The 13,697-nt window shown below is 38.7% G+C and overlaps 1 protein-coding gene across 1 annotated transcript in view; it reads right to left on the bottom strand.

The window, feature by feature from the left end:
• LOC104406097 (metalloendopeptidase homolog PEX-like) overlaps nt 1-12,424 on the bottom strand; it is a gene marked incomplete at its 5' end in the record, with an annotated part of 27,565 nt that extends 15,141 nt beyond the window's left edge. Inside the window, 3 exons of the mRNA XM_010014981.1 lie at nt 3,071-3,129; nt 10,621-10,724; nt 12,347-12,424. Coding sequence (XP_010013283.1) covers nt 3,071-3,129; nt 10,621-10,724; nt 12,347-12,424 — 241 coding nt within the window. The remainder of the gene's footprint in view (nt 1-3,070; nt 3,130-10,620; nt 10,725-12,346) is intronic.
• Between the last annotated feature and the right edge of the window lie 1,273 nt (nt 12,425-13,697).

The following is a 13,697-nucleotide window of genomic DNA, read 5'->3' as shown; positions in this document are numbered from 1 at the left end:
AGCAGCTATCAGTAGATGTGTGGGGAAAGAGCATCAGGCACCTATCTGTGAAGTAATTCTTCTACTAGTATATCTTTCTACCCTCCAGCAATCAGTAGCAGAGGGACCTGTTCTCCTGGAACAAGTTTATATCTGTCTGTTCTTTTGTTCAGAACAAAATGCCCTCTTTTTCAGATTATCTGCTTCCCAGCACAGATCCTCAGAGCACCTATTTTAAAAACAAGGAATCTTTCTTTCCCAGGATAACTTCCAGTTAATAGCATTGGGAAAGTGTTCTATGGGAATAAACATAATATATCATGCATACTTATTTGTTTTCTGAATTTCAAAATTAAAAAAAAAACCTCTAATAGGTGAAAAGAGCTTTATTTTTTTCTAAAAATTATATCATATGCTCTCTTATTCACATAGTCTCTCTTATTCATTCATGTTGTTATCACAACCAGTTTCCTTCATATAGGTTCTAGAATGACTTTTTATGCAGATCCCTCTGGATTCTCTCTTGAAAAACGGCATTCAGTGCATGCCACACCTATTCTTCCTGTGCTAAGGCCACTATAAGTGACAAACTATACATCAAAGCTGGTTGTTTGGCAATTTCTTGTCTAAATTCCTTTGAAATACCTGTGAGAATATTATTTGGTCTTTATATTTGTCACAGTTCATTTATGAATTTCTTATAAAGTACCTTCTATTGACACTAAATTTGAAAGACTTCATGGGACTTACTTCCCATCAGATAAAGCTCCAGGATAAGAACTTCACAAATTTTTCCAATGCAAGGAATTATCTTATTCTTATGCTTATTTTAAAGACTCTTCTCTTTCAGCGTATTTGAAAAAAAGCTTGTATTATTAGTTCTTATGTTCGTAGAAAGCTGATCCTCAAAATCTTTTTGGACTTGCTATATCGTAACTTTATATTCTATTTTATCATTGCTTATTGTTCATGCTTATTTCTTATTCTCAAATTACTCTCTTTTGTAGAACTTTTTTTTTGTCGTTTAACTAGGCTTTAAAATGGCCACAGTTTTTGTAGCCAATCACTAGCCCTGGCAGAACTTTGTATGAATTACTACTTGAAAGCATAGCTGCAAAGCAGTAAGCTTGTAACTGCTGTGGGTGAGATTTGCCTGGCATATACATCACGCAATACAAGTATGCATGGGCTCACAAACTTCGGTCTCCTGCAGTGAAGTTCTTTCCCAGCAGCATTAATGGGAACACAGAAGCGATGTGCCAAATATTTATTAGCAGCTTCAGGCCTGAGCATGTTCCTCCCACATCTGTCGGGGCCTCTTCCCTTGCAAATCACATCAGTCAGCAGTGGAAGACTTCGTACTATGCCTTTCTTTAAATCTTCCCTCTTAATGTACATTGCTTTTAGGGCATGATTACATTTGTACCCCTCTCTCAGATAGGAGAGGGTTTTATTCAAAAAAAGCCACCTAAATCTTTTCCTAAAAGGACAGTGAGCAGCACTATCCAAACTTCAAGGTCAGATGCCAGCAGTACAAGAACATCAGCAGTTATGATAGAAAATACAATTGCCTCAACACCCATGACTGCTTGGTTATGTTTGACAGTTCTCTGCTTCATGACACTGTTAGACACAGTGAGTGGGAAACTTAGCTTCAGTGACTCCAGCCTCTCTTACAGCTTTCTCTAATGTGCCATGGCAGAGAGGCTGAGACAGCTGAATGCCACTGAAACTTGAAAGGACCCGATATCAAAGAAGACATAACAGCAATGGTTCTCATTTTGCAGTGACCGGGCTTTCCCTCTGTTCACAAAATATATCTGAAGCAGCAGTGGTGGCTGGTGCTTAGTTCAGCACAAAAAGCCCCTGTCACGCTTCACAGGTACTTCTGAGCTGTGATCAGCTCAGGGAAATCTGCCTTGAGTGTTCTCTCAGACGACCAGCAAAAATGTGGTTGCTTGATGATGGGAGCCCTCTAGTTAAGGTAGAGAAATCTAGGCCTTGAAATAAGTTTAATCAAAAGAACTGCCTAATTATCACACACGTTTTACAAATGAGCCCACTTAGACACAAAAGAATTTAAGGGAATGGTCTGATGGCAAAAACTGTTTACAGAAATAGGTAGGAGAAGATAACTAGCAGACCCAGATTGTGAGTCCTCTGCTGTAACCTCTTCACTGTGATACATTCATGTTGTCCCTGTCAAAAACTAATTCCGCCGGCAACCCAAAGATATTCAGAAGCAAAAGGGGAAGTCACTCAAGGGTTTTTGGCACACCTGTCTTTGGGGACTGAGACCACAGAGATTTTGGTAGCTGCCTTCCAGACGCTGATGGCACAGAACAAGAAGGCTGATTTAACTTGCAAGCCTCATAAGAGTGAAGAGTGTCAGGGTAAAGGTAATGCTGTTGTACACAGAAATACTGGTATAGACTTTTAAAGCCAGGTAGAAATTCCCGATGCAAAGTCCCATCAAAGCAAACGGGAATGAATATCCAAATCCATACACATCTTCAAAAAACTCAGCTCTTTCACTTCATATGCTTCCAAATCCAGATTTATGCTCTCTAGAAACCACCAGTAACTAAAATTAGCAGAAGAAAGGTTTTACTGTACATATAAGGTAATTTCATCAGACTATATAGGTAAGAATTTTAAGTTAACTACAGATACCACTCCTTGTCCTTGAAGGTATTGAACAAATCCACTGGCCACCACTTCTTAGATTATCTGGTCTGTCTCACGGTCTTCTCTGGTCATGCTTATTGCTACGTATTTATTAATACTAGAGGACTGAGTTATCATCACTGTGTATTTATGAAGGTATGTGTACACATCTTTTTGCTACAGAAACCAGAAGACGGAAACATTAAGTTTTGATAAAAGTGGTTTAAGCTAATGGCCACTGCAACTCAACTGGCATGTGGTAACTTGTTAAGCAACAGCAATTCAAATTTGTGGGAAACCCTGGGTTTTCCAGAACTAGTTTTCAGTCACAAACACACAAAACTGTACAGAAATTATCTGAAGCTTGACACATACATTTCCCATACCAGAACTTTATAAGGAAGCTCAGAAGTCAGATACTTACTGATCTGGTTGGTAGATGCACTATAAAAAGCATTTACAGTAGTTGGGCTTGTAAACCACCTGTAGTAAGAGCAAAAGAAATAGGCTGTCAGTATACTTACACAACTTTATAAATAGAATGAGCAAAGGTAGAGTGTGAACTCAGTGAAGGAAGCAAAATGTCAAGGACAGGGTACATTAAAGTTTAAGTATTTCTTCATTTCAACACATGCTACCTAGATGCTTTCTGGAACATTGATATCTATTGTTTAATGGCTTTATTTTAAGTGCAATGAATGTTCAAGAGAAGTGATTGTTAAGTTTCCTATTACCTAATCTCTTTTAATACTAAGTGACCATTGTGCTTGTGAGATCTGCCAGGCTGATGAGCTGAAGTTCACCCAATGGAGGCTGCAACACTGATAGCAGATGTGAAAACTCTGTTAGGTGCCTTTCAACCATGTGTGGAGAAACTCCCTCTAGAAATTAGAGAATTGTGAAACAAGTGAAATGGCTTCGAGAGCTTTGCTGTACAACTACGTGAATAATTAGGATGATGCCAGACACCTGGGCATGTGCTTTCTGGGAACCTAAATTCAAAATACACAGCTTCAGGTTCTGTACCCTACACAATGAACAGGGCCATCAGCATTCTCATAAACAAATGGACCTCTTGCAAGGCAAAACAAATTTTAAAAGAATATTAGCATTTCTTCTCATAGTTAGATTTCTCATACATACCGGAGGGAAACCTAGATTTGAATAGAAAATAGGATTTATGAATCTGCTTAGCTTAACCTCATCTACATTGATAATGGTTTCACCCACATGAGTGGAAAATCTCAGCTGGCTTCATCAAGATCCAAATCCCCTCAGATGAAACTCTGAGTTCAGTGAGCCCAAGATTTCACTTTATGATTTTATAAGGAAAAATCTTTATAAAAGAAAAGTAGTAAAATCATGAGAATTAGTGGTTAATTCATAATAAATTAGAAACAACTCAAGTAAATGTCCAAACAGGAAGATCCTGATGTCTTTACCAATGCATTACTTGGAAGTTTTGTAAAACCAAATGAATGCAATACAATTGCTTTGGAAAATTTCTTTCAAAGAGAAGTGGTAGGAGCTGCAAAACAAAGAGTAAGACAAAGGAAGGTCTATCAGAACACGGGAAATGTGTGATGTCAGTGACAGTCACATACACAATCTGTGCTTTAAAATAGTACCATCAAATGAATGAGTTATCTGCAGATCCTGACTGTTTTTCTGGCAACTGGTGTTCTCACGTAAACCATGTAACAAAGGGGAGAGCTTTAGTATGGCAGCATTCTGTCTTTTATCAATAAATTTATCTGCTTCTCTCATCTTCAAAGCTGAGTAGCTTATTTTACAGTGCAGCAACAAGAAAAACTAAGCAATGAAAGCAAAGGGTGGCATCATGTAAATATCTTAACCATCCATCACATTATAGGCTTTAATTGCAAAGATAACTCTCCCTGGGTTTTTTACTAGGAGATTCTGAAGGGGAGGAGCAGGGGGAGGTTGTTTTTTGGTGTGTTTTCTGTTTCCTATATAATAAAGAGATTAAATGTTAGAGATAATGTAGTGAGTTAATGGAAAACTGAAGAAAGAATGCTTACAGTGAGGGGATAAAATAAAAATTAGGGGGCTTAATTAACTACATATCAATTTCAAGTTTGTTCATAGCAGCAATCAGCTGAACTGTTTTGAAGGATGCAAGCCAGCCACATGTGTGGTCGGACTTGCTCTCCAGCATTAGCAGTAGCTCTGGAGGACTCTGTCTCTCTTTTTACAAGGAAAGAACTCATCTGAAACATTCAACACTTTAGATTTTACTGTAAGTTTGAACAAAGACACATAGTGTTGTGACTTCTACCTCACCCTGTTGGCTTGTTCTACTTAAAACAGCCTTTCTGTGCTCTAAAGCAGCAACTTTTAAGCATGAAAAAGGCTTCCAGGAAAACAAGTCCTCCTTTTTTAGAAATCCTTCTTAGAGCAAGTATCTTCACAGGGCCTCTCATTTCCAGTCATAGGATCAGCAGCCTGAGACAGATAACAGATACTTCAAAATGGACTTTGATCTTCTCCCCACCCTCCTTGCTGCTCCAGCCCCAGGGGCTTACCACAGGTAATTCAAGATAGGAACCACCATAAACAGTGGTCAAAGAGCTCTTAACCGACACGTAACACCTCTTTAATAGTACAAGTTTGCACCCATTTTTACTCAGGAACTAACTAGTGATGCACATACTTGCCAGAAGAGGTGCACCTCACTCTACCGGAGAGCAACTGCAAAGGCTGTTGCCATTTGATCCACAGCTACTAAGGGAAGACATCACACCATGTTTTCCCATGTTTTCATATCTGTGAACTCACAGACTAGTAACTCATAGACTAGCAGCTAAGACTCATCACAACATTCCCATCCTGAGACTGCTTCTTTCTTTATGACCTACCACTACAATAAGAGAGTCCATCCTCTTTCCTGAGTTTAATATGAGCCAGAGACTGATAGCAGCCTCAGTTTTCTCGCTATAAAACTGTACTAAGTTCTTTCCAAGTTGCTTTTTCATAATGAGGCCACAAGAATGACTTTGTATGAAGTTTGTTATGTTTTTAAGCAGTTAGGAAGAGAAGACTTAGCAGCCGAGATGACGAGTTGGGAAGAATAAGAGTTCTCCAATGACAGAGTATACTGCTGAATTTCATATTTGATGTTTAGACACTCAGCAAAGAGCATATTTTCACTCCAGCATTTTGTTGTACCATTCAGAGACACCCTTAAAAAGATTTAGGAAGCATTTTCCACAAAAGAACAGAAATAACTGAGACTGCTTCCATTCAGAAGAATAACTTCCATTCAGAAGACTAGCAGAATAGCTCCACCTCCCATCTCTCATCTTCTTTTGGTGAGCTTCTTGAATTGACTGAACCTTCAGTGACAGACCTTAACTAATAACATATCAAATTACTATATGAAAGTCTGTAATAATAGATGTTGCTGTTAAATTTTAAGGTGAAGCAAATTTAGAAATAATTCTCTCATTCCTATTTGAAGTCAGGTTGCCTAGGCATTTGCTCTGGGCCTGGTTACAATTCCATTTGATCTATTAGCAGAAGGATAGAAAAAAAAAAACCAACCAGGTATAACAGACTCTAACATCTTAACCTATCTAACCTCTAAGCTTTTTAAACTAAATATAGTAAAATCTAGAATTGTTTACACTGTTTTCATTTGCTATTAGCTTGTGAAAAAGGACAGCTCTAAATAACGTTCTATAGCATTACCTATTACCTACTGCATCAGACAAAGCCTAATCTGCAGACTTGACACTTGTAAGTTTGAGATTTTTCCTGTAGAATTAAAATCTGAAATCTGCACTGAGATAGCAAGTGGGACAGATACTCTCTTAGGTTTATAAGATACTCTCTTTACCCTACAGTTTTCACTGTGATATCTTCCTTTCTGAGTTAAGAGTATAATGTACTACATTGCCAGCCATGAAGAGGGGTGGCTGGGAACTTTAACTATACAGGGAAAAGCTTGTTAATTTAATTATCTGTAAAGCACAAACTGAATTTTCAATTTTTTTCTCTCAACCATTTTAATTAGAAGAAATCTCTCAAGTAGAGCAGGATTTGGTGTTCAATGTCCCAAGTAACACTTTTTTTTTTTTAAATCATATAAGTAAAGAAAATGAACTCATGAATGTATAACACTTAACCTGGTAAGAAGTGAAAAGCTGTACAAAGTTGGTAATGAGGCTGGAATATGGAAAAATCTCTTCTGAAGAAAGGACTTTAAAGAAAAACTTCTAAAAGGCAGACAATCTTCAAGATGACTTTCAAAAATGTATTTCCTCTTCTTATTGTTAGACTGTTTTATACTTTTTCCTGTGTAGAAACAGAGGATTAGCCACCTACGCCAGGCTGCCATCAGTCTCCCCTGGGACTAGGCAAGAAACTAGGATAGTAAGGCTGGGTCCAGCTTCTAGTGCCACACCTCTGCTTAAAATGAGGTTCAAAGACCAGGAAATGGTTCCAGGAGGCTTCTTTCCTGCCTCCTCTTTCCAGGCCAGGTCCACCCACAGGATTTCTGAGCTCACCAACAGCATCTCTCCAATACACAACAGCCTGCCCAATATCTTTCATGGATGCTTTTCCCTTTTTGCAGAAGGAGCTTTTAAACTGTCCTTAATGGCGTCCAACACAGCAGTTCTCAGAGCTGCCCTCCCCTGTGGTGAACCAAGAGCCAGGGCTTACAAACAACAGTGTGTGGTCAAGAAACTGGAATAGGTTCTGGAGGACACCCAGGAATCTTCTCATAGTATGCTTCCTCTGTGTCCTCTTACAGGGTTAATAGATGCCTACATCTCGAGCACTGAAAGTTGAGTGAAAAGTGAAGAAGGATTTGGCCAGGTCTAAAAACCTTAGAGGTAGATGTCCTGACTTCAAAGGAGAAAGATTAATAATAATGAAATGATATGCCCAAGAAGTCCTCTGATGCCTTGCTATCAAACTATCACTAACTATGATGTCAGTGTTAAGAAGGACAGATTCAATCTCTGCTAAAAAGGTATGGGTCTGTGTTTGTATATACATACACGTGTATGTACATTTGTATGTATGAATGTATATAGCTCCACTGATGGGTAAGCAAGCACCACTGAAACCCTGATTCTCCTTCATCACTCCCTTCCACATGGCCACCACTTCTCCACGCACTGCTTTTCACCTCCCTCTGCTTTAGTTGTGCCTCACCTGGGTTATTATAATTGTCTTCATACCTGGTCCCCTTCCTCCAGTGCTCGCCACTTCCAGCTTCACCTCCTCCATTCAGCTCCCTCGATTCAACCTGAGGAATATGCATCATATTCCCCAGCTTCTGCCAGAAATCCCTTTTGTATGCTTCTCTCCTGATGCCTGAGCACTTCTTATCTTGTTTGACAGAGCCAGCTGTGAAGATGACAACCTTCTCCCCAGCCAGCTGTTAGGATCACAGCTGGCATCCAAAGCAGATATGGAGGACACCAAATTGTACCTCCTGCAGCTGTGGTGCCCACGGGGGACCCTGGCCCCTGGGGCTGGCAGAACAGGCAGCTCCAGCACCCTCATGCCTTGTCACAGCTTCTTAGTACCAGCTGGGCTACTTATGTCCCCCCATCCATGCCCTCAGCAATGCCTCACCTGACTTCTTCCATACTTCTTTTTCCTGTAAGGCAGATAACTGCTAGGATGGGAGGGAGAAGAAGAGAGGTCAAGGACTTTTGATAATTACTTCTGCTTTTGGGGGAATTTCCTCTTTCTAGATTACAAAACTGTTGAATTTCCAGAATAACTGATTTCCACTTCGATATTCACATTTCCCCTTGCTTTATCAAACTCCTTTGTTTTGTAACACCCAGGGCTTATGTGGTGTTTCCCTGGTGCTTTTAGTGAGCCATCATTTTGATTTTCCATTTAGTTGACTATGGTGAGGAAAGTGAGTCCAGTTTGAAATAATATTGCTGAGAAATCCAGATGGTAAATATAGTGGTTTACATTTTTGGACTAATATTACTTTACTAGCAGGTAACTTCCTTAAACGCTCATTTTCTTATTTATCTTTTCCAGTCCACAACTTGGACAATCTTATAATATCGATCTCTAAATATAAATGCAATGCTACAAGCTACTGAACTAGAGAAAAGAAATGAAGCGAACAAACAAAACCCCAAGGGTAATTCTCAACACAGTGCCAAGCTTTGGTGTGGACCAAAGATCTGGGAGTTCTATGAAATATAAAAATTTAAAAAAAAAATCAAAAGCAGGAAAAAAAAGAAAGAAAAAAAAGAGAAGTAAAAGCATCAGAAAGCAGTAGAGTACAATAGTTAAAATCTGGCAATTACTGATATTTCTAAGACCATATTTGACACACCTCAGACTAGCAGTTGGGAGTTACTGGTTTATCATAATAATTTTTTTAAAAATGACTGGAGATGGCAATGACTGTCTGTGCCTTTGTACCCCTCCACAGACACAGAAAAGCAAACAGTGTGACATCACTTTCAGAGTCCTTTTCTACCCCCAAACAGGTGCAAAGGTAGAACCTCCTAGCAGGAATAATTATGACTGAGGGCTCAGGTGGGGATTAGCCCCAGCCCTGCAGAAGGCCGAGCATATAGCTGCATTGACAAAGGAAAGAGCAAAAATCCAACTGGGATCCCCTCAGCCAGAATGTGCCCTGAGGGATGACAAGAAAAGCAAGACAAGGGTGATGAGGGGACTGATGTTAAGTAGTCCCTGAAATAAGATGGTAAAGACAAGCATGACAAAGTGTTCAATCTTGTAGTGGGCAATCAGGTAAAACCTTCATTTTTTAAGCATACCCATGCAACCATTCTCACATTACAGCCCTTGAGGAGTACAGTCAGGGATTACCTGACAATTAATTTCCTTACAGGGAAGACTTCCCCACATGCCAAGAATCTATGTAGTCTGTGTTAGTGCTGCCCCAATGTTGTTCATGAGGAAGAGGCTGACGATCACCATTGCTATAGAGAGGCAAGTATTACTTCACTGCTCTTATGAAAACTGTTGGTCTGAGGAGAACGTACTGTCACAATCTAGCCCTGGCATCCAGGGCAGAAGGAAAGCCTGTAGAATCACCCCCTGTGATTAACCATTGCAATGTCAGAGAAGGGTGTGATGAGAAGGTAAAATTCACAATTAAAATTAACTTATAAATAACCCCTCAAAAATATGGATCCAAGTTACAACATTCTAATCAGGAATAGCCTATGCCTGTCTTGCTGATATCCTTTACCTGTCTCACGCACAACTCAGAGTTACCCCCAGAACAAGGTATGGTTGAGTTTGAGTAGGAATTTCTGGAGCCCTAAGAAAATACCCACAGGAGCTGAGCAGCAGCACCAATTTCAAAGTCTGTGTGCAGAAGGAATAATTTTTAAGTAGCATGATTAGACTAATTAAGTTCTGTTTAGGTTTTAATTTGCTTTCTAAGGATGTGATTACCCGCCAGTAAGAAAAGAGATTGATTCTCTCATCTATTTTATGATAGTATGTGACACAATCTGCACCCTGGTGTTTACAAATAAATAAAAACATATGTAAATTGTGTTTTATTCCATATCATTGCTATCATCAGCAGGTAACTAACAACGCTGATTGCTATTACTAATAATAATGTTATCTCTTACTCATTATTCCATTCTTAGAAAATTTCTTTCATAAATCCCTGCTGTACCATTCCAAATTCTGACTGTGACCAAGAGACATAATCCATTTTTAATTGAGATTCAATTACCCCTTTTTTCATTAAATGAAGCTGCAAGCATATGACTACTGTGCATCAGAACAGGCATACCTAGAAATTAACAAAAAAAATATCCACGGGAGATTCTGAATAACTGGGGGGTTTGCCCAGAGGCCTTTAGTATCCTAATTTGTTGCTGAGTATATAATTCTATTAAAACATAAATTGCATAAATCAAATAATATGAATTAACATATTGATAGAAGATTATGTAAATTTGCCTTTTGTCTACTCACTCTGTTTTTGGAACTTCTTTTCTAAGCCAGTAGAAATCAGATTGAGCTGCATATTTGCGAGTTTGCAACACATTGCCAAAATAGTCACTTTCTGTAAACTTCAGCTGCACAGACAAAGCACAGGCATTTTTAAAGCACACCCAAGAAAACAAATGTAACTTGTATTTTAAACAACATAATCACCTAATTTTTTAGCCATTATCAAAGCAAGCAAAACGTTCACAGTTGGTAGGAGGAAAAAATATTATGTGAGCTTAGTTAAGAAACAGTGGCTGAACGGATCTACAAACGGGACTGGAGCATTGGAAAAGCTCTTCCCTGATCAGAGAGGAGCTGAGGAAATCAGAAGTGCCCAAAGATGAATTGCAGATGGCACATTTCTATGGCTATTATTAAGGTAACCTCTTTTCCAGGAGGAAATAGGTTTACTTTTATTTTTTAAAGTACATTTTAAAACCACTTAAAAACAAAAAAAGTGAAAAAGCCCTCTTTTTCAGTTTGTTTTGCATTTTATTAAAAATACTTCATATTCTGTGCTTTCCAACAGTTCTGCCACTGCTTTCTTACTGTTTCACACATTAAATGTTTACAGACATAGGACTCCATGCTTCCATAAACTTCCAAATCTAACAGCAACCTTTATACATGCACACAATTAACCATGCAAGAAAAAGGGATGCTACAAGTTTCTAAACCCAGGTGATACCCCTGTCACCATTTTCAAGCAATACAGGGACTTGTGAGGACATGGCATTTCAGACGTAAATTATGGTTTTGCAACTGTGATCAAGAAGAGCTTTTTACTAGACATTACTACTTATCTGGGAAAAAAAAGTCCATACAGTGAGTGATAAAGTTGGTCACATCCTCCGTCTTATTACACTGCCTTCACAGCACCATCTCACTCTGCTCTTTCCAGGAACAAGGACTAGGTTTGTAGAGTTGTTTCTTCAAAGTTTTCTCTATAAATTATGTCTCTGTTTAGTGTCTGTTCATTTTCTCTGGCTAAGATGACTATCACTCTTGTATTTTACTGGTTCAAGATTGAGTTTGTGCTTCTACTTTGTTTGTAGAATAAAATTAAGGACGTGCATGCCACATTTTCCCCTTTCGAAAATGGTAAAATATATTATTCTTCATCATCTGCTGTCCTGCCTTAGTTAGGCTGAACAGATAGTAGGTCAGGAAGGAGTGCCCCCACAGTATCCTTGTCCAGCAACCAGCACAGCAGGCCTATACATCGGTTAGGATCTCAAGGTACAATTATGAGCAACAGTCATTAAAAAAATCATAGCCTGAAGAGGGGAGCTTATGTAGGGTATTATAAATTGATATTTTGAGGAAATATGCACTACTGGTTTTGAAGACAATTACTTTGAAGATAAATGTGCTTTTTTTGTTTCATTTCTAACTAATTGCAAAATTTATGACCGTGTCTTTAACCTTTAAAATGCTTAATAGCAGGAAGGTTCTTTGCACCCAAGTACATTTTACTCTCAGCAGACCTCACGGTTGTCTCACTTAGACACACAGGGATTGACAACTTAGACATGAGAGCTAGCATGCTTAATTCAACCTCTAAAAATAACCAGGCAACTCCAGATGCATGCCAAACAAAAGAGGAGCTTTGATTTTAGATAGCAGCGAAACAGAGCAAAGAATGGATGCAATATGTAGAAGATGGATGCAATATGTAAAAGAAGAAATCTGCAAGTCTGACACTTACTGTTTTGATGTCTTCATTAATATATGTGTCATTCATTATAAACTGAGGGTAACCAACTTTTGCCATAACTGCTTTTGCCTTTGGGAAAAAAAAAATAATAAAATAAAGCATTGGCAGATATAACCATTTCTCAGCATATGGCTTTTTTTCCCCCCTCATTCTAGTTCCACTTTGTATTATTGTGCCTCCCTGAAGGCATCCTAATTTAACTTCAAACCCACTTGCGTACAATGTAAACTTTGTGCCACAAATGAGCTTTGCATCACAACATGGATGGTCTGGGTTCTGTTGTCAGATTATCACAGTGGGTCTGTTGCCTGCAGAGCTTTTGCAGGCTTACAGCAATGTGTTTGAGAGCAAAATCTTAACAGCTGATTTTTCCTACTGGTTTTTGTGTGTAAAAACAGTGCCTGTTTTTACAATGTTTTCCAAAAAATAACAGGAAATGGCCCGTTTCACTATGGTGCAATAGCTGGGACTCATTCGGCTGTTAAAATAGATTTAATACACATATATGGATGAACCTGGGTCCCAGCAAGTGAAGACTGATATATTTCCGCTGAAGGTCAGTTCCATTTACACCTGAGGATGGGTGCACACTTTTCTTAAGGACACTGTACTTTCCCAAAACTACAGGGCTGATCATTGTTTCATTCTCCTCTTTCATCCATCTACTTCGTGGCCTTTGCCCTTCCTGTAATGTCAGTAAAGGTTTTGAAATAAGATACTTCACTTTTCATTAATTTTGGATTTTTTTCCTCTTTCAGTTATGACATGGTCCCAGTGTTCATGTACAGTCTGTGTAATGTGAAGTGATAGTAGCTGTACATGTTTATTCCCACTTTATAAATCATGGTGTGAGTATATAAACAGCCTTAGTAATGGCTTCACAAAAAAACCAAAAACCAAAAAATCAACCAATCAAGGAAAAAGCAGCCAAGCAAAAAACAACAACCAAATAAAAGCCCCCAGCAGGCCACCCAGAATTTTCGTGGAAACAATGCATTTCCAGAAGAAAAGCAGAAGGATACAAAAGGGTAAGGTGACATACCAAGAAGTGAAATATGACAAGTACAAAGAATAAATTAAAGGCACAGTGGATTAAAGATAACACCAAAGGTTAGCGCAAAGCTTTCACTTTGTATGTTTTCAGGATGCTGAATATTATTTCTCCTAAAGTCTTTGGAATTCCTCCCACCCCTCAAAAATCACTCATGTGGAAATTTGTTCTTCAAACGCAAATGAACATTGCAAAATATGAAGTCTAAGAAATGGATTGGCCTTTAAACCAAAGGCAGATATAACAATCCTGCATTTTGCTCTCTGTGAGCAAAGCCTGGACCTCTCTGGT

The sequence above is a fragment of the Nestor notabilis genome, unplaced genomic scaffold, assembly GCF_000696875.1.
Source record: "Nestor notabilis isolate BGI_N333 unplaced genomic scaffold, ASM69687v1 scaffold34535, whole genome shotgun sequence".
NCBI lineage: Eukaryota > Metazoa > Chordata > Aves > Psittaciformes > Psittacidae > Nestor > Nestor notabilis.
The sequence above is the reverse complement of the archived record's forward strand: the minus strand, read 5'-3'. Positions and strand labels throughout refer to the sequence as shown.